This window comes from Saimiri boliviensis, chromosome 1 (genome assembly GCF_048565385.1).
Source record: "Saimiri boliviensis isolate mSaiBol1 chromosome 1, mSaiBol1.pri, whole genome shotgun sequence".
In the NCBI taxonomy this organism is placed as follows: domain Eukaryota; kingdom Metazoa; phylum Chordata; class Mammalia; order Primates; family Cebidae; genus Saimiri; species Saimiri boliviensis.
The window spans coordinates 147,358,822-147,386,154 of record NC_133449.1 but is presented as its reverse complement, the minus strand read 5'-3'; the positions used below and the strand labels follow the sequence as shown (position 1 = coordinate 147,386,154).

The 27,333-nt window shown below is 59.5% G+C and overlaps 1 protein-coding gene across 5 annotated transcripts in view; it reads left to right on the top strand.

The window, feature by feature from the left end:
• Positions 1-489: 489 nt before the first annotated feature.
• The window catches only part of BCAR1 (BCAR1 scaffold protein, Cas family member), a 34,661-nt gene continuing 7,817 nt past the window's right edge, over positions 490-27,333 (top strand). Inside the window, exons 1-3 of one of the 5 annotated variants that reach the window (XM_010350617.3) lie at positions 1,590-2,137; positions 3,430-3,434; positions 22,770-23,402. In XM_010350617.3, coding sequence (XP_010348919.1) covers positions 1,993-2,137; positions 3,430-3,434; positions 22,770-23,402 — 783 coding nt within the window. In that variant the 5' untranslated portion in view covers positions 1,590-1,992. Of the gene's footprint in view, positions 669-1,589; positions 2,138-3,429; positions 3,435-14,282; positions 14,516-14,786; positions 14,891-14,917; positions 15,556-22,769; positions 23,403-27,333 lie in introns of those variants that run through there. The other 4 variants (XM_039474445.2, XM_039474441.2, XM_010350616.3 and 1 more) reach the window with 4 other exon arrangements.

The following is a 27,333-nucleotide window of genomic DNA, read 5'->3' as shown; positions in this document are numbered from 1 at the left end:
CCCAGGAGTGGGGGTTACAGGGACACAGGACCCTCCCTAGAAGCCAGGCCAGATGTCACTGTCAGGACGACCCCAGGATGAGCCAGGCTGTCTCGCGGAGTGGGGAGCTCCTCTTCCCTGGGGGTCTCGGGGCTCGCTCTCAGCTGGAGGGCAGAGGGGCTCTGGGAGGCCTGCGCTGCTGCCCCGCGATCGCCTTCCGCCGGACGAGCCCTCCCGCATCTGGGCCCGGACCCAGCGCCTAGGAGCCCAGCCAGGGCCACAAGGTAGACGCCCAGCTCCCAGGGACGTGCGTGTCGGGGGAGAGGACTGGTTGGGAGACCTGGCGCTGCTGCGACTGGAGGTGGCCCGCGAGGGATGGCCGAAGAGCGGAGGAGACCGCGCCTCCCCGCCGCGTTGGGCCGACAGAAAAAGGCCGAGGTCCGGGGTCCTCGCCTTTAACGCGGCCCTGGCAGCGGAGACGGGGGGAGGGGCGGCGCGGGCGGCGCATGCGCGGCGCGGCTGGAGCGGCCGGACGGTCCGGCGGCCGGGAGCGCGCAGGAGCCCGCAGAGCCAGAGAGCGCCGGGATCCTGCGCGGGGGCTCTGAGCGGCGCGGGCGCACCCGAGCCCCCAGCCCCCCGGCCCCGCTGCCAGCCAGGCCCTGGGGGCGGCGGCCAAAATGTCCGTGCCGGTGAGTACCGCGCCGCCCGGGACTCCCGGCCGGCTGTCCCCGCCCGCCTGTCTGCGACCTCGCGCCGCCCGCTGCGGGCCTGATGCCGCTGGGGCTCCCGGACTGGGGGGTCGCCCCACGGGCCTGCTCCGGCCCGGGTGAGGGCACACATGTTGGGAGAGCCTCCCCCACGCCAGCCTCTCTGCCCCGGCCTTTCCAGCCTCTTCTAGGAGAGCCGGGTCGGGCTGGGGTCGGTGCTGTCCCCTCGGGGAGCCCCCCAAGATGGCTGGGTCGGGAAGGCTCTTTGTTGGTCCCCGGGAAATCCCCGGGACATCTGGTCCAGGCGGGAGTCGGCTGTCCCCCAGGACCCCGCGCCAGGACCGCTAGGCCTAAAGGGAAGGGGTCTCTGCAGCTCCCGGGATCCCCCTCCGGGACTGCTGGGCCAGATGAGGGGGTGGGAGGCCTGTGCTGGCCCCCAAGGCCTTCCTCGGATTGCTGCCCTGCGGTGCTCCCAGGACCTCCCCCCGCGGGGTGGCCAGGTTGGGGCACGGTCTGTGCTTGTCGCCGGAGCCACCCCTCCCCAAGAACGGCTTGGCTGGGTGGGAGCCGTGCCTGCCCCCCACGGCCGATGCGCTCACTTTCCTGGGAAGTTTTCCTCCCTCCGTGGAACCCCCGGGGCCCTGACTGGCCTGTCCTCCCCGCTGGCCGTGGGGGCTTTTCTGTCCGACACCCCCTCTTCCTAGTCAGGCAGGCTGGCTTCAGCAGACCCCCCCCCCGGCCATGGCTCCGCACTTGGACCCTGGCATCTCTGAGCATCCCAGTCTCACCTCCTGAGGGCAGCAAGTGACCCTGGCTACCCCGGGTGACCAGGCCTCAGGCACAGCCCCCACTTTACAGATGGACAGACTGAGGCGGGAGGCGGGAGGCGGGAGGCGGGAGGCGGACACCCCCGCGTTCTGCCAGGAAGGGACACCATCTGCACCTGGAGAGCTGTGGCCTGCAGCCATCATTCCCTGCCGAGTTAGGGGCTTGTCCCCCCAGAGCCCTGCCCACTCTGGCCTTGTTTCTGGAACTGCTCCTCACCCGGAGGACCCATCCTTTCCCTGAAGCAGGAAGTGGGGGCTTCCTGGCCAATGGCCTCTTGATTAACTACCCCGGAGTGTGTACAGGTGACTGGAGGAGAGGCTGGCCGGGTGCAAAGCATTGTTACCGAAGTAAAGAGCCTGCTCCCGCCCACTTCCAGCAGTTACAGATGAAAAAATGAGGGTTTCCAGACTCTGCTGATGTGAGCCCCGACATCCCTTCTGGTTCAGAGCATAATCGCCTTGTCTTGAGAAAGAAGAGCATGTCTGCCAGGCCCTTCCTCTCTTCTGCTCTGCTCTCCTTGAAAGCTCTGGACTTCTCCGGCTCGGGACCTCAGGGGACTGGCCAGCCCCGCTCCTGTGAGCACTCGGCAGAGGGACAAGGTGGACCACCTGAGCCTCTGGACGGTCAGGGTCCCAGGGCAGTAGTGATGAGGGAGTGTCACTCTGGCCACATCCGAGCCTGGGCGGGCCTCTATGGGGAGGTCCCCGTTGGATTTGGTTTGGTTGGCACAGTCAGAGCCAAGCTCTGGACATGGAATCTGGGATGGCATCCTGACCCATTGCCTTACAGGACTTTGGGCAGCTTTCTTTGGCACTGGGCCTCCTCTGTAACCAGAGAGGGATGGCGGGCTGGGTGAGACTTGGACAGATGGGCACCATCGTGGGGACCAGCAGCCTGGCCACACCATCATGGGCTCCGAGTCACTCCCACCCTCTCACTTGTAGTCACCGCCCATGAAAATTCTGCTGGGAGTGAGTGGGGGTCTTTGCCATCTGCCCCCTATGTGGCTGGCTGGCTGGCCGATCACCGTGGCTCTCTCTCCTGGGACCTTGGGCAGTGTGTGAAGTGGTGGGGCCAAGAGAATTCATTTTTGGAACAGTCCTGAAGTGTTTGGAAAATTGCTTTCATGTGCTGAGGGAGGCCCTGCAGAGGCTTCCAGATGGAGCTGCCTGTTCAAGCCCTGCTCTTGGAACCCAGAGTGGTGACTACTTGGGGACACATCTGGGTTTTAAGCACACCCATCATTTGGGCAGTCTTTTCCTGGATGGGGCTGACGCAGGCACTTGGGCCCACAGAAATTATAAGATGCTTCAGAAGGGGATGGGAGGGGAAGCAGGGTGAGAGGTTGGTGAGCTGATTGAATGGGAAGTAACTCCCTGAGTGTTGGGGAAGGGGGCATGCCGGGGGTCACCCTGTCATTTGACTCACATGAGATCCTGGACCCAGACGGGAAGGCGCCAGGGTGTCCCGGCTCCCTGCTCAGTGCCGCGTCCTCTGCTCTAGGCCTGGAGCAGTGCTCAGGCGGTGCCCGGACACCCGTGAGGGTTACCATGTCTTCCTTTGGGCGTGGCTGCCCAGTGCCCTGGGCCTGTCTCTTCCCGCAGCTGAGAGGACACATTTGGAAGGAAAACAGCGGTGCCACCCACCTCAGACTTCTGGCTGGCGTTGGCTTGGTGGGGGGGGGTCCATGTTTAGGAGTGGCCGGTGCTGGCTACCCCCACCCTGCCAGGTGAGAAGCCCGCTTCCAGCTGCAGAGAGGTCTCCCTGCTGTCTGTTCTGCCTCTCACCGCCCATCTGTGAAGTGGGTGCAGCCACTCCAGCCCCTCCTGTGCTCCTTCACTGAGGGATGGCTCCTTTCAGGGATGCTGCCCTGTGTGCACTGAGCTCAGGGCCTCACAGTCTCATGTGTCTTGAGGGCCTGTGTCTTGCCAGGGTCGCATGTCCAATGAGAGGTGGAGCCAGGGTGGGAGCCCAGTGTGGCAGGATCCAAAGCCATCAAATGACCATCATTCTGCATGGCCTCTCTACCTGTGGGGGCTGCAGCCTGTTGAGCTGTGGACAGCAGCTGACCCTCTCTACCTGTGAGTTTGTGTGACCCTTTCTGCATCCTTTGGAGACAAGGCACCTTGGGCTCAGAGGCAGGTAGCTCACCCAGGGCTGTGCAGCAGGGCGGGTCTAGCCCCGGCAGTAGTCAGTGGAAATGAGTAGACCAGCCATGGCATGTGGTTGAAAGTAATCCTGGGACTGGCTCTGTGCCAGCCAGTGGTGTGAGTGGAAGAGCTGCCCAAGGAACCAGGAGGGTCTGCCCTGGCGTTCATAGCTGGCCGGGGCAACCGAGAGCAGGCAGAGGCAATGTCCAAGTTCAAAGTCTGCAGCTCAGGCCCCCCCCCGCCTCTGCCTCGCCCTCTTCTGCCACCGGACCTTGTCTCGGCTGTCCCTCCCTCTGTGGGAAGTTTACCAGGTCATTCCTGTTCACCTCCAAGTCTGCACTGTCATCCATAGGACGCCTTCCCGGCCCCATCTGCGATTGTCCATTTGTTGGTGGGGTGATTTGGTTGTGTCAGGCTCCCTGAGCCCTGTGCACACAGGACCCATGACTGCCCGGCCCCGCTCGCGCTCTGCCTTCTGGCTGCAGCTTGCCCCTGGCTGCCTGGTGAGGGTGTGGCCCCAGGGGTACCATGGAGCCCCCACAGGCAGGTGGCTGCAACCCCGTGCAGAGCTGGCATCTCAGCCGCTCTTCTCAGAGCCTTGCTTGGGGTGGAAAGGGATTCTCGGAGAGGCTGATTCCGGGTGGGAAGAGTGTTTTAGTGGGTCAAGGGCAAGGTCTCCAGAGTGAATAGTGCTGGCTCTGTGCCTTGAGTGAGAGCTTCACTCCTCCTCTGTGTCATGGGGATGTTAACAGCACGGAGCTCCTGGGGTTTTGTGAGAACTTGGCGAGGGGCACCCAGAGCTGTTAGGACGAGGCTGATTAAGTAACAGCAGCTACTGTTGTTGAGATTACTGTCTGCAGTGGCCCAGACCCATTCCTGACTCCTGGGCAGCCAGTGTAGGGAGGAGGCTGGGCTGACCCCGGCTGATTGGCCTCTGCCCCCAGGCTTCTTTGGCCCTTTCTTTATGGTCAGTGTGGTTTCTGCCAAGGCCTTTGTGGTGGGACCCTGGCCTCTCCCCTGCCCGGCATGGCTTGAAGGACTCTGGCCTTGAGCCTTGGATGGGCAGGTCCTTGTCCTCACCCCACCCAGAGAGTGACCTGCATTGGGACCACCAGCTGGCTCATCGCATTTAGACAGCTGCTGCCCTGCTTCACATGCCCCCAGGAATGAGGTGACTTTGCAGTCTGTGGGAGCCCCTGCAGTGGGGCAGGCCTCTGCTCAGGTGTGGTCTGCAGCAGCTGGGCCAGCCCTGCCAGGCAGGGCCTCCCAGGGAGGCTGGCTCCACCCCTGCCTGGGGATCCTGGCTCCTTAGGGGAGGGGCCTGCAGCCCCGAGGGTGAGTGGGGGACCTGGGTGGTGCCTACAGACCTCCCCATTTCCCACCACTGGTGCCCTGGTCCTCTGGGCCCATACGTGTGTGTCATCCTGGTCAAGCCCCGTGGTTTCTGTGGCTCTCTTAGTCCTGGTGTGCTGGGCGTTGTCCTTCACTCTTCAGGAAAAAAGAAAAGGGTTCTGGGGACAGGTTGGGGACCTCAGTAGAGGCGTGGAAGGGATGCTTGCCCTGGTGAGACGGTCACAAGTTGGGGCTCTAAAGTTAATCTCTTCTCTAAGGGGCATTAGAGGCTAGGAAGGTTTTTCAGTAATTTTTATTTATTATTTAAGCCCTGCCAAATTCCAAGAAGGATTTGAAGCAGATTACAGCAGAAGACACAAATAGTCTGGGATCATGAAAAGATCTAGAATTATGTAATGTGTGGGGAAGGAGGAAGATTTATCCCAGAAAGCCTAGGCTCAGTAGGCATCCAGATTTAACTTTAAGCTCCCTGATGGTCAGGGCAAAGAGAGGAGCATGGTGGGTTTAGGCTTGCATTATCCATTTTTGGTGTTTGTAATGCCACATATTTTTTCTTTGTTTTATTTTTTACCAGTTGAAACTCTTATTGAGGTAAATTTTACATATTGTGAAATGTGCAGATGTTAAATGTACAATTGGTTGGGTGAGTTTTCGTTAATATAGACCTTCATGTAGCCATCAATCAAATCAAGATAACAAATGCCCCATCACCTCAGAAAGTTTGCAAAAGCCCCTTTACAGGCCGGGCGCAGTGGCTCAAGCCTGTAATCCCAGCACTTTGGGAGGCCGAGGCAGGTGGATCACGAGGTCAAGAGATCGAGACCATCCTGGTCAACATGGTGAAACCCCGTCTCTACTAAAAATACAAAAAATTAGCTGGGCATGGTGGTGCGTGCCTGTAATCCCAGCTACTGAGGAGGCTGAGGCAGGAGAATTGCCTGAACCCAGGAGGCGGAGGTTGCGGTGAACCGAGATCGCGCCATTGCACTCCAGCCTGGGTAACAAGAGCAAAACTCCGTCTAAAAAAAAAAAAAAAAAAAAAAAAAAAATCCCCTTTACAGTCAAGGTCCTATCACCCTGGCTTAAGTTAGCTTGTTCTTAAACCTTCTGCAACTGGAAGCCTATGGTAGATGTGCTTTGAGGTTTGGCTTTTTTCTTTCTTTCTTTCTTTCTTTCTTTTTTTTTTTTTTTTTTGAGATAGAGGCTTGCTCTCTCACCCAGGCTGGAGTACAGTGGCATGATCTTGGCTCACTGCAACCTCTGCCTTGCGGGTTCAAGTGATTCTCTTGCCTCAGCCTCCCACGTAGCTGGGATTATAGGTGCCCACCACTATTCCCAGCTAATTTGTATATTTTTAGTAGAGACAGGGTTTCACCATGTTAGCCAGGCTGGTCTTGAACTCCTGACCTCAGGTGATCCACCCGCCTTGGCCTCCAAAAGTGCTGGGATTACAGGCATGAGCCATTAAGCCCGACTGGGTCTGGGTGTGGCTTTTTTCATTCAGCATATTGGTTTTATTCTTTTTTTTTGAGACGGAGTTACACTCTTGTTGCCCGGGCTGGAGTGCAATGGCGCGATCTCGGCTCACTGCAACCTCTGCCTCCTGGGTTCAGGCAATTCTCCTGCCTCAACCTCCTGAGTAGCTGGGATTACAGGCATGCACCACCATGCCCAGCTAATATTTTGTATTTTTAGTAGGGAAGGGGTTTCACCATGTTGACCAGGATGGTCTCGATCTCTTGCCCTCGTGATCCACCTGCCTCAGCCTCCCAAAGTGCTGGGATTACAGGCTCGAGCCACTGCACCCAGCTTTTTTTGTTTTTTGTTATTTTTTTGAGATGGAGTCTCATTCTGTCATCCAGGCTGGAATGCAGTGGCATGATCTCAGCTCACTGCAGCCTCCACCTCCTAGGTTCAAGTGATTCTCCTGCCTCAGCCTCCCAAGTAGCTGTGTTTACAGGTGTCTGCCACCATGCCTGCCTAATTTTTTTATTTTTAGTTGAGATGAGGTTTCACCGTGTTGTCCAGGCTGGTCTCGAGCACCTGACCTCAAGTGATCCACCCGCTTTTGCCTCCCAAAGTGCTGGAATTACAGGTGTGAGCCACCGGCACCCGGCCCCAGTAGTTTATTCTTTTTTGTTGCTGAGTAATGTTCCAGTAATGGATGTGCCGTAAGATACTTACTCATTCCCTTGCGGATGGATACATGTCTCTACCTTTAGTGTGCTGCGTATGAGTCTGAGTCTTGTTATGTTGTCCAGGCTGACCTCTTAGACTCAAACGATCCTCCTGCCTCAGCCTCCCCAGTAGCTGGGACTATAAGCATGAGCCACTAAGCCCAACTTGTGCTGTGTGTTATTAAGTACCAGAACACTGGCACTATTGTCGGCAAAATACCCCATTTAAGTGATTTATAAAACCTGATGTCCAATTGTATGCCTTAAAGCATGCCTAGAGATCTGTGCCTCCAAATCCTGGATCTACCAAAGTTACATGCTTGCTCAGAAAGTGGTACGGCCACACTCCTCCCTGTGCCAGCTCTCACCAGGTGCCTTAGAGTTTGAACTCCCTCTTTGCAGGTTATCTGGTAGGTTAAGTGTCTTAGGCTGTGGAGTCATTTGTATTTCTGCCAGGGCCTGTGTGACCTTCAGAGGTTCCAGTTGGGAGGTTTATAAGGAGAGCAGGAGGTGGTAGAGGAGGAAGCAGAAGCTGCCTGTGGCCCTCCTCTCCTCCCCAGCCCAGGCCGCTTCTGGGGCTCTCTCTTTTTCCCTGGCCGTCTGCTAAGGCCCCCCTCCAGGCAGATACTCCTGGCTGTTCCTGCCCCAGCACTGGAAGCCCCAAGCCCAGGTGGCATGCACCACCCAGCCAGACTGAGTGGGGGAGAGGGAGGCTCCCTGCGGCCTTGGCCCCTGGTGCCTTTGTTTCTTCTGTGTGCTCCTGTGGCTGCCCTGGCTCTTCACATGGAACGAAGGAGCTGGCTTGCCTGTACTGTTTTCAGAATCTTTGTTGTTATTTTTTTCTGCATGATGTGCCTTAGCAAAAGATTCACACATCTGCTCAAATGTCACCTCCGCAGAGAGACCCCCAAGCACCTAGCGTAGAACTGTCCCTCCATCCTTCTGCTGTCTGCGTTGCAAGCGTTATGTGTGTATGCCTTACACATAACTTGGAGTGTGAGTTCCCTAAGGACATGGCTATCCTTTTACACAGCAGTGTTCCCAACAGTTAGACCTCAGTCAGGAGGTGCAGATGCACAAGTGTTGCTTTATAACATGCATAGTGAGAGGGACCACACCAGCCACTTCCTGCATTCTCCAGGAGGGGTCCAAGGGGAGACCCTGCCTGCCTCCAGCATTGGTGGGCGGATCTGGGGGCAACAAAGCTCCAATGAGAGCTTGTTCCCTCGAGTCTCAGACAAGGTTTTGGGGATGGTGAGGGATGCTCAGGGTATCCAAGGAGGGTTGTCTGTGCAGGCTGTAGGGAGAGTGGGGAAGGCTTGGTTGGGGATGGGCTTAGCACATGGGTAGGCCAAGGGAGGGTATGCCCTGGTGCCCAGTGGGGTGGGGCCAGTGTGTGAATGGACAGGGTGTGGGTATGTTCCAGGCATTGGGACACTAGGGTGCCACCATGTGCTTGCCAGCCACCTGTGTCATCAGTCTCACGGCCCCAGGGTGGGCAGAGCTGCTGGTGGTGGGTACATTTAACAGATGGGTAAACTGAGGCCTGAGCAGAACAGTGACTATCTGAAGGCCCACGTCCAGTTGGAGTCATGAATATCTGCTCCCATCCTCTAGTCTAAGCCTGGGCCAGAGCCTGGGCCTGCGTCTCCCAGGGCAAAGGAGCCTTTATCTGTAGGCTGGTGCAGGCTCCAGGGGGACACCCAGCCTAGCCCAATGGTGCAGTACAAAGAGGGAGAAAAAGCATTGCTTTTTCACGCTTGTAATACCAGCACTTTAGGAGGTCAAGACAGGAGGATCACTTAAGCCCAGGAGTTCGAGACCAGCCTGGGCAATATAGTGGAACCACATTTCTACAAAAAATAAAAAAATTAGGCATGTTGGTACACATCTGTAGACTCAGCTAGTCAAGAGGCTGAGGTGAGAGGATCATTTGAGCCCAGGAGGTTGAGGCTGCAGTGAGCTGTGACTGTGCCACTGCACTCCAGCGTCAGTGACACAGAGAGACCATGTGTTTAAAAAAAGAAAAAAAGGCATTGCTTTCTCTTTGGCTGCCACAGCTCTGTCTTCTCTGTATCCACTCTTTCCATTACTGCCACCCAGAGCCCCCAGGGTCCCCTCTTGTGACTCCACTGGCCCCTGGTCTGCTGACCCCAGCAGAGTGGCCGAGTGGGTATCTGTGGGTGTGGGCACCTGTGTTCTGCGGAAGCGGCTGGGAGTGGGCAGCAGATGGTGTGTTAATTCACCCCTCCGCCCAATGCGCTGGGGCTGGTTGCCATGGGAGAAGCAGATGGCTGGGCTGGGCTGGGCTGGGCTGGGCTGGGGAGGCCTCCTGACCACACCCTCATCCCTGCCCACCCAGCCAGTCAGCCGAGAGCTGGGCAGCCCCTAGCTTCGGAGCTGCGGAGCTTCCTCTCTGAGGATGAGGACAGAACTTGCCCCCTTGCCCCTCCTTCTCGCTCCCTCTCTTCCCCCTCCTCCAGGCAGTGCTGAGGGGTTGCCTCTGCCAGGGTGCCGACGCAGGAGGGGGACATGGGGGTCAGCAGGGGGCAGAGCGCACATGGGCCCTCCTCACTGCACACAGGTGTGCCCCTGGTCCAGGAGGACCTGTTTGGGAGGGCCCTGTGCTTGTGCCTGCCCCCACCTGCCAGGCCCAGGAGGCCCTGGCAGGAGGGGAGAGCTGAGAGAGGAGGGTGCAGAAGAGGAAGGGGTTGCTGGGGTGGGTGGAGAGCCTCTGAACGGTGCCCGGGGGCTGCCTTGCTGGCCCACTCCAGCCTCGGACCGCTGTGAGCAGAGCCCCTCTCTGAAGCAGGCACTTCCAGCAGGGGCCTCTGCTGCTTGTTAATTTCCAGATAATTGAGAAAGTTGTGCTACTTTTTCCAGTTCTGTTCCTGACAGGCCTGACATGGAGGCACAGGGCTGGGTTTCCTGGGATTCGGGCAGGATTTGGAGTACAGGGCGGCCTCACCCCACCCCTGTGCTGTGTCCCCTGCCTGGCAGCTCTGCCCACACACCTTGGGTCTGTCCCTGACCCCGGGTTTCTGGAGACTGGCCTTGGGCATGCCAAAGGGGACGACCACTGGAGGGATTTGGCTTCAGGCCATAGGGCCCGCCCACCTTCCCACAGTCAGAGCGGCTACTGTAATGACAAACACTGCCCTGCGGTTACTCCACCCTCGAGAGCAGGGGAGGATGGGAAAACCCTTTATCGCGACAGCTCCAGCTTGAGTCCTGAGGGCAGTCTCTGCTGTCTGGGGTCATATGGGGTGCTTTCCCGTGGGGACACACCTGGGTTATGAGGTAGGGAGGGGTGAGCTCTGCTGGCTGTGGGAGCTGCCTGGGGCACTGCCCCTCACTCTGCCTCGGGGTCGCCATTGTTCCGTCCTGGTCCCCGGGCAGCAGTGAGGAAGGACTGGTGTTAGGGGTGTGGGATGTCCAGTCTGTGTGTGACAGCAGGCCCACCTCTGTGCTATCCACAAGGGTCCCATGCCCTCATCTGGGTTTTTGTTTTTTGTTTTTTGGGTTTTTTTTTAGAGATGGAGTCTTGCTCCATTGCCCAGGCTGGAGTGCGGTGGAACGATCTCGGCTAACTGCTACCTCCGCCTCCTGGATTCAAGCAATTCTCCTACCTCAGCCTCCTGAGTAACTGGGACTATAGGCGCCCACTACTATGCCCAGCTAATTTTGTATTTTTAGTAGAGACGGGGTTTCACCATGTTGGCCAGGCTGGTCTTAAACTCCTGACCTCAAGTGATCCACCTGCCTCGGCCTCCCAAAGTGCTGGGATTACAGGTGTGAGCCACCTTGCCCAGCCTTGCCTGGGTTTTGAGCTTGCCTCTGTGCGAGTCCAGCCTAGGGAGATGGCGTCAGCTCTCATTGGCCCTCCAGAGACATCATTTCTTCCTGTCCCTGGGGCTGGCAGTACTCACCTCCGGCCTCAGGAAATCCTCTCCTGCTGCTGCTCCCAGAGCTGGCCATCAGCTGGGCAGTCCAGCCCACCCTCACCGCTTCTGGGAGGCTGAGGCTTCAGGAGAGGAAGGGGCTATGTGCCTTTACACTGTGCAAGCTAGTTTTAGCCTGCTCTTGTCACTTTACTTTGTTGTAGCATTTTCTTGTATTACTTCAGTCTTTGGAAGAGGCCATGTAATAGCTGTAAGCTATCCTATTGAGGGGGTGTCATGTCTCACCAGTCCTCTAGAGTTGGTATTGATATTATGCTCCATGATTTACTGTCATAAATGCTGCAGCGGACACTGGTGAGCATCAAGCAGGGGAGGAGGGTGCTTAGGTCTCAGCTACCTGCTCTTTTGCAGTCTGATGTGTGACAGGGTTCCTTGGCTTTCTGAGCCTGGAGTTCTGCTGTCCCTGTCCCTAGATTCCCTTCCTGCTGCAGGGTGGGCTGAGGTTTAGCAGCCCCATTTCTTCCCTGGCCCTGTCCCTTCTGTGCCCCAAAGTGTGTGGGATAGGGCAGTGGTTGGTAAACTGGGTCTTGGTCTCTTCATGTGAAAAATGGGGCTAGGCCAGGCACGGTGGCTCACACCTGTAATCCCAGCACTTTGGGAGGCTGAGGCAGGTGGATCATCTGAGGTTGGGATTTCGAGACCAGCTTGACCTTTATGGTGAGACCCCATCTCTGCTAAAAATTTACAAAAATTAGCCAGGCTTGGTGTCATGCACCTGTAGACCCAGCTACTTGGGAAGCTGGGGCAGGAGAACGGCTTGAACCCAGGAGGTTGCAGTGAGCCGAGATAGCACCACTGCATTCCAGCCTGGGCAACAGAGCAAGACTCTGTCTCAAAAACAAAACAAAACAAAAAAAATGGCTAATGGTGAAGCCTGTTTTGCCAGATTGCTGTGTGCACAAAATAAGCACGTGGTCCTAGGGCCCCTGGCACTGGCCTGGCACCAAGGCTGTGCTGGGTACATGGGACTGCATCCCAGTCCTTGGCAGCAGAGGTCCGGGAGGCTGGACTGGGGTGGGGTGAGTTTCTATCCCATATACCCCAGCCAGAGCCTGCCCAGTGAGTGCTCCTCCCCCACCTACCAGCCTTTGGGGGCATCTTCCCTCATCCCCCAGCTACATCCCCATCCACACAGTGGGGCTTAGCTCCTGGGGCCTTGTTTCCAAAGCGGAAATGCCATTCTGGGAGGCACAGCCTTGGGGGGAGGGAATTTAAGTGGAAAAGGAGCAAATTTTTGAAATGCCTGTGTTGGAGCCTGTTCCCCTTGCTGCCTCCCGCTCACACCAGCAGCCCCACCCCCAGCGCTGCTCTAATCCCGCTCCTGGGGGAGGAGGGTCTCATCTTAGCCATCCACCTCCTCACTGCACCCTGCTCCTTGGCCAGCTAGGATGGAGCGGGGGCCAGCTCCCTTGAGGGCCAGGCCTTATGTGTTCCTGCTCATCCCTACAGGGACTGCTGCCTGGAGCCCCGCCTGCGGGCACTCCCTGCCCATGAGGCCTGTTTCCCTCCCCTCCCCACAGAAGTGGAGGCCCAGGGATAACCTGAGGCTCCTGAGGGTCCTGCTGGTTCAGACTTGCTCCCTGGGAAGCTGGTGTGCCAGCTAGGCTGAGGTGTGGGTGGCTGTACAGGGTCAGGGTGCAGGAGGGTTCGGGCACAGCTCTTGGGAACAAGCAGGAGGAGATGCTCCAGGCAGCCTCCCTGACAGCTGGCTCCTCTTCTGAGGTGGGGTGGGCTGTGCTGGGGAGACAGGGTGTTGGCTAGCTGTCCTGTTCCTCCCGAGGACTCTGGGTCACACTGTGTCCCATCCCATTGCACCTTCCTCACCCGCTGTGCTGAGAGTCCTGGCCAATGGTTCCCAAGCCAAATATTGAGGAAATGCAGATGTCCAGTTTTTAGGGGGGGTGGGACTCAGGAGTCTGTTTTTTAACAAGCACCCCAGAGGACCTGGGCTGTTTCAGCCCCTTCCTTTTCAGATGAGAAAGGAGCCCAAAGAGGGCAGAGGGCCTGCCAAGGCAGCACATCTGGCCAGGTGCTGCATCGGCATCGGCTGAGCCCTAGGTGTCAGGCAGAGGGGCAGCTGCAGGCCCGCCTGGGCTTGTGTCTTTCATAGGCCATGCTTGAGAATTCTCTGTGAAGCCGGGTCTATCCCGCCACTTTCCTGCTACCGGAGCTGCCTGATGGCATCCCCTTGCTCAGCCAGTGGCCCAGGATTGTTGACTGAAGGTCCTGTCTAGTCTGGAGTAGGCTTGGTCCTGTGATCTCCCTGCAGACTGTGCATCCCTGGCCTGGACCAGGGTCTCTGGCACCCTGGTTCTGCTGCATGGAGTGACAGTCACTGACCTGCAGCGGAGCAAGAGGCGACTCAGGAGAGCCAAGGTTGTCTCCACTCAGTTTCCCCCCGGGTTCCTTCTGTCTCCCTCATTCCCGGAATGCCACCTTCCTACCCCATGTCGCTGAAGCACGTGAGTTGGAGCAGGGCTCAGGAGGGTACTGGGCCCAGGTTTTAGGCTGAGCCCAGGAATGAGTAATGAGTGGAGGCAGATCAGCTGGAGGACCAGCCGGCGTCCCCAGATGTCGGCACAATGCAAGGAAAGGTCGGTGCTGCAGGTGAAAAGCGCTGGGTTGAGAGCTCGCCAGCCTCCCTGCTTGAGGCTTCATTTCCTGGGTCCTTCCTCACACGGTGGGTCCGCAGCCGGAGCTGTGGTGGTGGCGGTAATTCTTTTCCTGCAGACTGGGGCACGTCCCCACCCCTTTCTCTCTAGATTCAGATCTGAGTCCCACGGCCCATGGACACGCGATGAATGCCCAGGGGTTGGTTAGCGGGCAAGACAGAAGGCTTGCGGCCGCGTCTCGGCTCTGGAGGAGGGCAATCCGGGCAGCCTTCCCAGAAGTGGAGGCATTTGCGTAGGACTTCGGTGCGTTCTCGCCCTGGTGGAAGGCGGGGACGTACATTTGTTGGCAAAGCGGTGTCCTGCGTCCTAGGCTGGAAGCCCGGCCTGGGGCAGGGGCCTGGAGGGTAGGAAGTGGGGGCGGGGCGGGGCGGGGCGGGGGGCGGGCCCACTGGGCGGGCCTTTGCCCGCGCGTCTGCGCCCCCGACAGGGGGCTCATTTGCATGGAGAGCTGCGGCGGCCAATGGCCGCGTGCGGCCGGGCATGCTGGGATCGGGCTGGGCAGGCTGGGCCACGGCGGCGGGCGGAGCGCTGCTGGATCGGTTCTGGGCCGCCGAGGCGGCAGCTGCGCGGCGGTACTGGGGCAGCCGCTGCGCGCTCGGAGCACCGAGGGCACGCGGCCCGGGCAGCTCCGTGTGCGCCCTCTGGGGAGCTGAGGTTCCAGGCCCGCTGGACACCATGAACCACCTGGTGAGGGCGCCAGGAGGGGCGGGGCCGCGTCCCGGCTTCGAGGCGGCCGGCTCCCGGGCGGGCGCGGGCGGGAAGGGGTTAAACCAGTGGCATTTCCTGCCGGACCTGCGGAGCCTGGGAACTGCCGGCCGGGGTCCGCTGTCCCGGGACCTCCTTCCGCCCTGGCCGGGGAGGCGAGAGGCAGGAACCGCGGAGGCTCCGGAGCCTGCGCGCCTCGGGGGTGTTGGCGGGGCCGGAGGCAGGCTGGAGGGTTCCTAGGTCGGGAAAGTGGCTGGCGGAGCCCGCGCTCCCCTGTCGGCTCGCGCCGGCTGTGTCACCTTGAGCCTCTGCGCCCTGCCCCCGAGCCTCAGTTTCCTCGTCTGCGAGGAGGGGCCGGTGAGCCTCCGGCGGGTGGTCCTTCTGGTGTGGCGTGGGGACTGCCCACCGCTCGCAGAGAGGGAGGAGCTCCGGGGAACCGGGGCCGGGCGGGCCAGTGCTTGGCGCCGGCGGGGAAGGCTCGGCCGGAGCACCCGGGTTCGGTTAATGATTCACTCCGGCCGCCGGCGCCGGGTTCCGGGAGCGGAGCCGGGGTGGGGGCGGGCGCGCCGCGGGCTTGCCTCCCCACCCGCCGAGCGCCGTTGGAAGCCGGGTCCTGGCCACGGGAGTCCCTGCCGCACGCGAGAGTCGTGGGAGGGGGCCAGGGCCGGGTTCTGCAGTGTGGCTTCGGAGTCCATGGTTGAGGGACCCGAAGAGTTAGAGCAGGGATGGGGCTGCCGCTCGAGGGTCCGAGAGGCTGATCGGAGGGCCAAGGTGAGGGAGATGGGAAAGCTGAGATTTGCCGAGGAGTGCGGGGCGACGGGCTTACGATCTTAGGGCCTGGAAGATATTAGAGTTTCGAGTTCCAGACCGGGGACAGCAGCTCCATTTTCCAACTCGAGGCTCCCGTTCCCTCCTGAGAGCCCATGGTTTCCTTTCCCCCACCTCTCCCCGGCCCTGCCGCGGCTTTGGTCACCTTTGCAGAATGACCATGGGTTGATAACTTTCTTGCTGGATTCGGCCAGGTGAGATGTTTCCCATCACCCTGGGCCGGGTGACGCCCCCTCTTGTGCCCATTCCTTTCCCTTGATGGAGAGTTTGGGTGGTGGGGGCTGGCTAACCTGTGAGAGCAGGTGTTGGGGTGCCTGGAGAATCCAGGCCCAGGTACGGGGCTGGGGGGACTGTGGGCAAAGGAGCTTGGGGGAGGAGCTGTTGACACTTCCTCCTGGCACTGCTTGCCCGGGAGCTGGGTGGAGGCAGGGCCGGGCAGTCCCAGGTTCTGCCAGTAAAGTCACCTTGGGCTGGGGCAGGAGGCAGTAACGGCCTCTAGCCATTACTGTTTCTCTGAGCAGGAGGTGGAGCACTGTGGGCTGGTACCATGACCCCAGGTCTCAATGAGGGGTGGAAATAAGGACAGTGCCACTAGGGCCTCCTGTCTGTGCAGGAAGGGCCCTGAGGCAGCTCCTCAAGCCCCTCCCCCATTATACAGATGGTGCAAATGGGGACACTGAGGTACAGAGAGGCAGTCAGTTCTCCTCAGAACTGGATCCAGAACCTCGTCTCTTGTCATGGCCCCAGTGCAGCACCACATGTGGCCTCCGAATTCCTAGTCTGGGACTGGGGCTGCTCTGGTCCTTGGAGACCACCATGCTCTTTTGGGGTTGTCACCTTGGTAGGAGCCCTCTGGTTTCAAGGCTGTGCCTTTGTGGCCCTCTCCTGGCAGCTACTGTCCCTTTAGGAGGTTCCACCACCCTTTTCTCCTGAGCCTAGACAACTCCCTCTCTTGCCCCCAGAAGCCCATAGCCAGCTGAAGCAGCTAGAACCAACCAGCAGGGGAGGTGCATGCGCTCCAGGGGATCTTCTTGGAGGAGACAGTATTGGTGTCAGACTTGAAGTGTAGGGTTTGGGGTTGGGTGATAGGGGTATTTCTCCAGCAAAGACACTGGGCAGACCTCTTCCTCTGGGTCTTTCGGGGCCCCCAGATAAAAGGCTGCAAGGCGGTCTCCCTGTAAGAGGGTGGGGCTCTGTCCTCTGTCAGGCCCTTCCTGGCCCTCTGAGCACAGGAGAGGCCCTGGCTCCACCTGTGTCTTGCTGCCCTAACTTCCTCCCACCTCTAGGTGCTAGCCTGGGGCAGAAGGAGGGTGGGGTGGGGGTGGGTCCAGCCCCCTTGAAGACATAGCTGGGGCCGGAGGTGGGGGCTGCCCCTATTCTGGGCCTGGTGCTGTCCCCGAAGTCAGGGGTCAGCCTCACACTGAGCTCTCTGCCAAAATTCCTGGATCATAAGCATCCAGCCAGTCTGCCTGAGTGAACCCCGCTGATCCTGCCTGCAGGGGGCACAGGCCTGGGGGCTGCCAGCCATCTTCACTGTCCGTGGGATGTTTTGGGTTGCAGGTTCCATGTCCTGCAGCAGGAGGGCCCTCCCCGTGCCACCGCCTCTGCCCAGCCTCTTAGGGACACTGCCTGGGATGCTCTGGCAGGAGTGGGGGCTGGAGTGTGTTTCCAGCCCATAGCTGGCCCTGGGCATAAAGGCATCTGCTGTGGCATTGCAGCCAAGGCCAGGCTGTGCTCTGTGCTTGTGTCACTCTGTGCTTGTGTCAGGGAGCCCTTGGCAGTGGACACCCCACAGGTGGCTTTTTATTCCCTCCTGCTGCTGAGTGTCACACGTGGGGCCCAGGGCCTGAGAGCCTGCACGCCTTCCCTGCCTCAGCCTCTTTGAGGAGTCATGTCCTGAGGCCGGTAGAACAGGAGCCGTGCTCCCCAGAGTGGTTCTGGAACGTGGGCCCCGCACACAGGCTGTGTGGTCCGCCCAGACCCTTGCTTTCTGCCACCTGGGCACCCAGGACTTGAGCCCAGACCCCAGCCACCCAGTTGTCTGTGGGAATATTAGGAGAAGATGCCACTAAAGCTGGCAGGTCCTGGAGTTCCACCCAGGATGGGGACATGGGTGGGGGAAGAAATGCTGCCCCTCAGAGCCTGGGCCAGGGCCAAGTGGGATGATTGGGACCCACCTGGAGGGGTCCTGATGTGGTGTGTGGATGAGTAGAGCTGCGGGTGCAGATGGCCAGTGGGGCGCACACTCATTGGGCCTGCATCTGTTGGCCACGGGGGCTCTTTGGCACAAGCAAATAGAATGCCCCAGAAGTAAACTTGGCCCAAGTTTGTGACGGTTCTGGGTATGAAAGAAGCCAGTGTTTCCCAAGTGCCTGCTGTGCTGGGGCGGGTGCGCATGTGCACTGGGGGCATGGACAGGAGGGGTGGGGAAGGCCTGTGACATTTCCTCTCATGGTTTCCACAAACCCAGGCATCACCCAGCTCCACTGTATCTGAGCCCAGAGTTGGCCTCTGCTGCTTCTGGACTCAGTGACCCCCAGGCTGTTGGGGAACTTCTGAGCCTTGGTTTCCCTGTGTAGGGAGATGGAGGTAATCATGTCTTATAAGGTTGTTTCAGAGGTTAAATGAGCTGGTGGCTGTGCGGGAAAGAGCTCTGCCTCTGGCAGGGAGGAACTGTGCTGTTCTTGTTGTTGTGAACCTAGTGACAAGTGTGGCACTATTACTCGTTTCCTTGTCTGTCCCCACCCCAGGGTCTTGGAGACCAGGCGTTCCTCTGGCCATTTCTTCCCAGCTCCCACCTTGCACTGGCTTGCGGGTGCTGAGGTCACGTTTGCTGGGTGAAAGGGTGCAGGCCAGATGTGAGCCAGGCCTGGCAGAGGGGATTTTGGTCAGTGGTGTTGCCTGCAGTGTTCACTGCAGTTGGCTCAGGCTGGCCCTGCGCCTGAGAACTCCTGAGTTGTCTCTTCAGGCAACCAGGGAAGGTTCCTTGGAGCAGCAGCATCTCCTCTTACTACTCCCCAACTCCAGCTTCCCCACACCCAGAGTCAACATCTAGGGACAGCTACAGCACATCCAGGGCTCCCAAGGCAACTGGCAGAGCCGATGAGGAGACCCCAGCACCCATCCAAAGGCTGCAGCTCTCCCTGACGTGTGCCGCCTGCCTGGCCCGGGTGGATCTGGTGCCCAGGCGGACCCCAGGATACAATGAAGGCTGTTCTTAGAGCCAGGCAGAGCCTGTGGGGTGGTCCTGTCGGCTCCCATGTGCAACAGCTGGGATATTGTTTGGGGAGTGCTGGCATCAGGCTGGGGCTCTCCCCATCTGGCCCTGCCAAGCGAGCCCCTGAGTGCATTCCCGGGTTCCTCTGTGCATGCGCCCTGGAGCTGCCCTGCTGAAGAAGGTAGACTTGTCCTCCTGTCCTGGGTGCCTGGGGTCCAGGAGTGTGAATTGGGCTGTATCAAGACATGCTGGGCAGTACTGTGAGGTGAGGGCAGAGGAGAGGTGGTGTCCTAGGAGGAGCCTTCCTGGAGGGTATGATGGTCCAGCGTGTCCTGAAGTGGGAGTAGGGAGCTGCAGAGTGAGGTACCAGAGACTGGGAGAGTCAGGCAGCAGTGTCCACTATGCCTTGGACACAGGTGGCTGACAGTGTCCCCCTGGGCTGGCTTTGCACCCCATCTGAGGTCACAGTTGTGTGTGTCCCTTGAGAACTTGGGCAGGAGCACCTGATTGGCCCAGCTGGGGTCCTGCCCTAGGCCCAGCAGTGCAGGAGGCTGAGAAAGTAAGTCTGGGGAAGCTGGCCTCTCCCCCAGGTTGGAGGGTGGCACAGGTTCCTGGGGAGGCTGCTGGGGGTCCTGCGAGCATGTCCAGTGCTTGCGGTGGTGTGGGCTTTGCTTTTCTGGGCTTACTTGGCCATGGGAAGCTTGTTGTGTGGAAGACTGTCATTGAGCTGTGCCCGCATCATCCACGGAGTCTGCCCTGTGAGTCCTTCCCACCCCTCCAGGCTCACAGCCTGCGTCCCTGCTCCAGCCCCTGGCTGAGGCCCTTTGCCCCGTGTTCTTCCCAGACACAGTCCTGTGGAACATCATCTTCTTGGGGAGGCCGTCTCTGACCCTGTGTTCAGAGGCCTTCTCTCACATTATTTTTGGCACCCCCACTTTCTTCCCCATCAAAGCAAATTATTTGGTGTCTTTCTGTCCCACTATAGTATAAATCCTGTGTGGACAGAGGCCTTGTCCACTAGGCCTGCGCTACCTCTGCGGAGCCCCGCCAAAGCAGGGGCCTGACAAATCTTTTGTTAAAAGAACAGTGTGGCCAGGCAAGGTGGTTCACACCTGTAATCCCAATACTTTGGGAAGCTGAAGCTGGAGGATCACTTGAGCCCAGGAGTTTGAGACCAGCCTAGGCAAGATAAGGAGACCCCATCTCTACACAAAAAAAATTAGCTGGGCTGGTGGTGCTGCTTGGGAGACTGAGGTGGGAGGATCGCTTGAGTCTGAGAGGTGGTTGCATTGAGAGCCACAGTCACAGTACTGGACGATAGAGCAAGACCCTGTCTAAAGAAAAAGAACAATTTTATGAAACCAGGGCTGTCATCATCCAGCAGAGAGGATCTAGGTGCTCAGAGAGTCTAGGGGATTTGCCCAAGGTCCCACAGCCGGGCCCAGGTCTGAGTCTTAGCTGCTGGTTAGCGAGGAGGAAGGAGTGTGCATCCTTGGGGACAGACAGGGAGGCAGAGAGCCCCAGAAAGGCGGGTCCCTGGCCAGCTGTAGCGGTCAGTTGTGTACCAGCAGTGTCCAGAGCTCAGGCTGGCAGGGGGGTGGGGGGACACAGCAGCTGACGCAGGCCGGGGAGCTTCTGGTGCCAGGCGCTCAGTGCCACGTGCCCAGCCTGTGAGGTGCTTCCCAGCCTGGCTCCAGCGGCCCCAGACTGGGCTGTGGCCTGTCATTGAGCTCATGCTGGGAGGGGTTGGGCCTCGAGGGCAGAGGCCCCAGCCGCTCACCTGGGCCAGGCTTCCCCTCCCTGCAAGGCCTTTCCCTCCGCAGAGCCGCCACCCTCCCTGCCTGTGCTCCCACAGCCTCCCTGAGTGCCCAGCCCTGCCTGGCGGGGCCTCTGCCAGCCTTCCCTGGGCCGCCCTCCTAAGAGGTGAGGGGCCTCCTCGGGGCAGTCCCCTCTGTCCACACCCCCACCTTCTCTGACTTGGCTAGAGGGGAATTTTCCTGTGACTCACTCTGCTGGCACTTCCTGTGGTCACCAGGGCAGGGGCTGGGGGACCCGGTGGTGGGCTGCTCCGTGGTGTGCAGGGTCACTGGGGGAGGGTGGCCCGCCCCCTGATGGGCTGTGATTCCCAAAGGCAGGCTGCAGACCATATTTGGGAAATGCTTGTCTTGCTGGCAGCCTAGGATGGGGGCCCTGAGCCCGGGTGGGCTGCAGGAGAGCCTCTGCTCCTCCCACTCCTCTGTGGGGCTCTGGCCCCTCGACCCGCCGCAGTGCCTGTCCCATCCTGCCTGAGACTGGGACACAGTCCACTGATTTCTTTCTGTGTATTTTTTCAGCCCAAAGCAAGAAACACTCATTCCTGAAAAACAGGAAGAGAAAGTGTCCCCATTGTCTCACGCATCTCGATCCCGTCCTCATCCTCTCTCGTCTTTACATTTCACAGGACGTTTTCTTGAGGCATGTTTTTGACTCGAGTACCTTTTTCATTTCTATGATCGTGGTATGGATGGTGCTGCTGTGATCTGGGGCCTCTGCCCTTGTGCCCACCTTGGCTCCAGTGTGACTCCACCTGGGCCTGCCCTCCTGAGCTGCCCCCGGCACCTCCCACGGGCCTTGCTCCTCCTGGCTCCCTACTGTCCAGCCTCTGGCTCTTTTAGGGGCTGGAGGCTCCAAGCTGCTCTGGAGAAATGGGCTCCCAGCTGATGTTACCCAACCGGGGCAAATGAGCAGCGGGGTTTGAACATCTGCCCCTGGGACCTGGGGCACCCACTGCCTGCCCGGGCTGCTGTCTGGTGTGACTTCGCCCTCTTTCCCCCATGCCGGCCAGGGAGGCGGCGCTCAGAGGGGTGCTGTCCAGCCCCTGCTGGTAAAGGGGAGGAGGGTGGGCCCTTGGGACTTGGAAGAGGCCTCACCCCTCTCCTCAGCCCCAAGGCCCAGGCTCCTGCTTCCTGTTTCTGCCCAAGGGGGCGTGGCCCTTCCTTGTTTCACTCCTTGCAGATGGAGTTCAGAAAATGGGACTTGGACCCAAGTGGGGATGGTCACACAGCTACTGGCTGGCCAGAACCAAGGTCCCATTTCCGAGTCAGAATCTACATGAGACTGCACATCTCAGATCCCAGGAGACTCTGAGGAGGGTCCTTGCAGGGCAGCCCAGAGCTGAGGCCAGGCTGGTGGGGCGGCTGGAACCCAGTGTGGGTCACCGCTCAGCTGGCCTGGCACTGTCCTCAGACCCAGCTTCCCTGTGTGTGAAGTCTGGGGCCCCTGTGGAACCCATGCAGCCCTCTGCTACCCTAGGAGCGGCTGCAGCCCTGGCCTTGTCTCACCCCCTGCCTTCCTCACACCTACCTTTTACTGGAACCAACCACACTCTCCAGCTGGGGACCCCCCTGTCCCTGGGCCCCTCCTGCGCCTGGCACCTGGATGGGGCAGCAGGGGCAAGGATGCACGAGTGTGGCAGCAAACTTCGAGGCCTCCCTGCTCGGGCTCTTGTGTGCCAGCGAGGCTCCGAGCCTGCCCTTGCCATGACCCTCCTGCCTCTGATCCCACAGCCTCTTCCAAGTCCCTCTTGGGCTGCTTGGCTCCTGTGCCACGTGGAGCATGTGCCCTGCCCCGGGAGAGTTTGCTGAGGGTGATGGGGCTGGACAGGGAGGGTGCACCTCCTGCTTCCCTCCCAGCCTTACGGAAGGTGTTTGAGATTTCTAAGTTACTGACTTTGGTAGATTTTGGGTAGATGGACTTTGTTAAGAGGTTGCCTCTCATTTTTGTTCAGTTTTTATTCTAAGAAGTTGTCCTTTTTGCTAAATTATGTTCTTTTGTCTCAAGAGAGAACCATTACAATTTCTTTTCACTTGGCAGCACTGTTGTTATTAACCGCTGCTCTCCCCGTGTTAGTCCAGGGAGTGGCCTTGGGTGGGGCTTTTAGGGATATCTTGAGGGTCATCCCTGGAGTTTTGGTGGTGGCAGTGGTCAAGAGGATTTTGTGGTGTTATACAGGTGAAGTTGAAAGGCCAGGATCACCTGGGCCTTTTTGCTGGGAAAGGTAGGGAGAGTGGAGGCAAAGACACAGTGATCTCACCAAACTCCACCAAGTTCCTTTCCCACTAGCAAAGCCAGGTGCCTCCCCAGAGTGGGGCGGGAGCTGGGGAGCCCCCTGACATCCCATGCACATCTCACACCTGTGTCTTCTCTCCCCAGAACGTACTGGCCAAAGCCCTCTATGACAACGTGGCCGAGTCCCCGGATGAGCTGTCCTTTCGCAAGGGCGACATCATGACGGTGCTGGAGCAGGACACGCAGGGCCTGGACGGCTGGTGGCTCTGCTCGCTGCACGGGCGCCAGGGCATCGTGCCCGGGAACCGCCTCAAGATCTTAGTGGGCATGTACGATAAGAAGCCAGCAGGGCCTGGGCCCGGTCCTCCTGCTGCCCCTGCCCAGCCCCAGCCCGGCCTCCCACAAAGCCTCCATGCCCCAGCACCTCCGACCTCCCAGTACACGCCCATGCTCCCCGCCACCTACCAGCCCCAGCCTGACAGCGTCTACCTGGTGCCCACCCCGAGCAAGACTCAGCAAGGCCTCTACCAAGCCCCTGGCCCCAGCCCTCAGTTCCAGTCACCCCCAGCCAAGCAGACATCTACCTTCTCGAAGCAGACGCCCCATCACCCATTTCCCAGCCCGGCCACAGACCTGTACCAGGTGCCCCCAGGGCCTGGAGGCCCTGCCCAGGACATTTACCAGGTGCCACCTTCTGCTGGGATGGGGCATGACATCTACCAGGTTCCCCCGTCCATGGACACCCGCAGCTGGGAGGGCACAAAGCCTCCAGCAAAGGTAAGGCCATCCTGGTTCAGTCATTCAGCCCTCACAGGTGTAGCCCAGGCCATGGTTTCTGGGTGCAGGTCAAGGTGGGAGATGAGTGTTTGGGGAGTGTTCATTTGTCTGGGGAAGGTGGATGTGAACGGGCCCAGGCAGGAGACGCCCTGCTGGCATCTCACCACAGGGAGCAGTCTGTCGAGGCATTCCAGGGGCAGGTGGAGCTTGGCACATGGGGTCAGCAGTCGCTGGGTCCCCGTGGGGGAGAGCCCATCCACCTCATGCCCAGCTGCCCTGTGCCCTCTGGGTTTATGTGTCAGCCTCTGGATGGGGTTCTGCCACAGCTTCTGGCTGCCCCTGCCTCTGTGGGCCAACCCCTTTCCACTTCTGGGGCATGCTAGGAGCCAGTGGGTGCTTATGGTAATCTGGGTGTGACTCCTGGACCCACCCAGGGAGGACGCTGCCCCTGAGATTGCTAGAGGAGGGCTGCTTGGAGAGCCTCCTGGGCTCTTGCTGTGAGATGCTGGGCCTGGGAACGAGACCTCTGGCTTCTAGGCCCTAAGCCCGCTCCCCGAGTCCACAGGCCCCTGACTTCCAAGCTCACCTGCCTGTAGGAAGGAGGTGGCTGGAGAGGGTGGCAAGATCCACTCGCTGTGGCAGGAGCAACCTTTTCTCACCTTTGATTGGCCGTTCCACTGTGCCACAGCCCCCTCAAGAACTGGGTTGTGGAGTTTCCAGGCCTGGAAGCGGAGGAGATGTCCCGGGTCTCTCGTCTTCTCCTGCCTGCTACTTCTTACGGCACACCAGGAGGACCTGAGAAACCCAGCCCGTGCTGCCATCTCAGCACTCCCGAGGGACGTAGCAGCCCCGGCTCTGTGGGGTCAGCTTTCCAGGACGCAGCCCAAGCCTTGTGTTTTTCTATGTCCCGTCTAGAGCCACCTGTGTCTGGAGAGACAGTGGCCAAGTGGACACTCAGCCCAGGGCTGAGGTAGAGACCTCATTGGTGCCAGCTGGGCATCGTGTCAGCAGGAAGTCACCCCCACCCCCGCCCATGGGTGGCCTGCACCCAGGAGTCCTGGTGGGAGGTCATTGGCAGGTGGGACTCCATGGACATGGGCCACCAAGCCTGGCCACTAGGGGAGCATGGGTCACTGGCTCCCGCTTCCTGCTCTACCTGCTCCTAGCCATCTCTCCAGAGACGAGCCTGGCTGGTGCAGGGCTGCCTGGGTGAGGCTGCTCCAGAACTGGCTTTAGCAAGAGGAGCAGGGTCCTGTTATCCTCTGGGAAGGTGGCAGGGGGCAGTGCCCTGTGGGGGAGCCTCAGGCCGTGGCCCACGCACACTTAAGACCCCGCATAGATGCCTACCTGCACCCCACCTTTGCAGACGCGTGTGCATGGACACATGCCTGTGCATGCTTCATGTTTACGAACACGCACATAGCTGCATCCCAGCTCCCACAAGTGGACACATGTATATGCCCACACATGCGCACATCACATGCATGAACACATGCACACCCCAACCCACATGTACAAATACAAGTGTACGCCCACATATACAAAGCATGTTCACCCATCGGTATCCCACAAACATGTACAAATGCATGTGCATATGTACACACAAGACACAATCCATACTCCACATGCCCGAGGCCAGTCACATCCCCTCCTCCCCTCCTCTACCTTGGCAGTGAAGCTTGTCCTGGTGCGGGTGGGAGGCTGGGGCGGGCAGTGGAAGCCCTGTGGGCCGAGCAGCAGCAGCGAGACCGCTGGACCTAGCCTGGCCTCCAGCCTGTGTTTTCGTAGCTGTTCTGTTTCCCCCTCCGGCAAGAGGCCTGCTCTCATTTTTGTCAGGGGCTCAACCAGCTGGGTCTTTCTCTGCCCAGACCCATTGCTAGAGCTGCCCAGTCCTGTGCCCCAAGGCCTGGACCTGGCTGGTGGCCCAGGAAGAAGAGCCCTTCGTCCTGGGCCCAGTTGTTCTTCCCCAGGAAACCTTCAGTCTTGATTGTGTCTGCTTGTATTTTATGATCACAAAAGCAATGCTTATTTGCTATAGAAAATGCATAATGTATGAAGAAGTCAGGAGACGAAATTTTCTAATCAGGGGGTAATCACTGGGAAATTCTGGCATGTTTTGTCTAGCAGCTTCCCTGTGTTTCACAGATGTGTACACGTGGTTTTGCATTTCAAAGTTGTAAATCCAACATTAGATACCAAAAGTATTTTGTTGTCCAGATGAAGTGGCTCACAGCTGTAATCCCAGCACTTTAGGAGTTTGAGATGGACAGATCAGGAGCTCAGGAGTTCAAGACCAGCCTGGCAAGCATGGTGAAACCCCGTCTATACTAATAATACAAAATGGGCGACGCCCATTTTGCAGAAGTGGGAGGCCAGTCACTGAGCTGTAGGGTGGGAGCCCACCTTTTCCCCTTCCCCTGACGACTGCCTCTTGTGCCTTGACGGGAGGCAGGGATGTGTTCCTGAGTTCACTGGTCTCCCTGGCTTGATTCCTCATTCTAGGGGAAGAGAGAGGCAGCAGGACACAGCCCTGGCCCTGGCAGGGCCCCGCACTGCCTGGCTCTTTTGTGTGCACCTGGCAGTGGCCGTGTGCTGCGTTTTCTCTGCATTGTATGAGGTGTGTGAGTGAGTGTCAGAGACCGTGTGGGTCTTTTGTCAGGGTCTGTGTCCTGTCCCCTCCTCCTGGGCTCTGGCTGTGTTCCCAGAACCCCCGGGGGCTCCAGGGCCTGCTAGTGGGGTCTCAGGTGTGCTGCAGGGTGGTCTGTGATTAGCAGCTGGCCTCAGTCATTCCCCTATCCCCCTGGTGGCTGACTTGCTCTGTTTTTCTAACGGAAACATTTGGTCACTGTGGCTGCCTGCTGCCACCCGACTCAGCTGCAGGAGTGACAGGCGGCCATTTGCCTGGGGAAGCCTGGTCCAGCTACACTCCTGAGCCTCATCGCCTGAGGGTGGGATGGAGGGTGCTCACTCCTGTTGGTGCTGGGTCCTGGCTGGGTCCCCACCTGCTTTCAGGAGACTGGGAGGCCTAGAGAAGCCTCAGGCCCTGCCTCGAGGCCCAGCCAACCTGCCACGTCCCTCTGCCCCGCCTGCCCCACTGTTGGCAGGTCCCTGAATCTAAAAATAGCTCTGGAGGAGACTCAAGTCTGGGGCGCGTGGAGGGAGATGAGTCTGGAGAGGCGGCCGCCAAATCTACTCCTAGACGCGCTGGAGCAGGGCGGGGCCACCCCAAGGAGGCCCCCAGCCTGCCAGGCTCTGCTGCCAGGAGCACTGGAGGCCCAGTGGACCCAGCATTACTGCCCAGTTCTGCTGCACTGCAAGAGGCTCTGCCAGGTCTGGGGATGTCGGGCACCTCCGCCACCCCCATGCCCAGTGCACCCTTATAGCAACCTCAGCCAGCAGAGCTGGCTGCCTGCCTGCATTGGGAGGGCCTCGTGGGATTCATGGGCACTGGTCCCAAGGGAGGGACTGCTTTGGTGCTGCTGCCCCCAGGGATGTGCGGGGAGGCCCCAAGTCCACCCTGTCCCACACGTCCCCTTTGAGGAGGGAACAAAAGGCTTTTCTTCGGAGAGAGCTGAACAGGGAGCCTAGTGCTGGAGTTGTATGGGCAAGGTGTGCCCAGGGGCTAGAGAATCTCACCAGGGAGGCCTCGTCCTCCTCAAGGCAAGGAGGCCTTTGGGAAAGAAGGCTGCCTGGCGTCACCCCCACCCGCTTCAGGCCGGTGCTGGTGAGGGGCAGCGTGGCCCTGGGCTTGCCCCTGTGCTGCCTGCCTCTGCACTGTTCAGGCCTTGGCCTCTCTGGGCTCTGGGCCAGGGTAAGAGCACCTGGAGAGGGGAGGGCTGGCCCTGGACCTGCCTCCCCTGCTGAGCCTCCTCATTTCAGGTCACCAGTGGTCTTACTTGCTGCAGGCAGCTCCCCGGGACAGGTGCGGTGG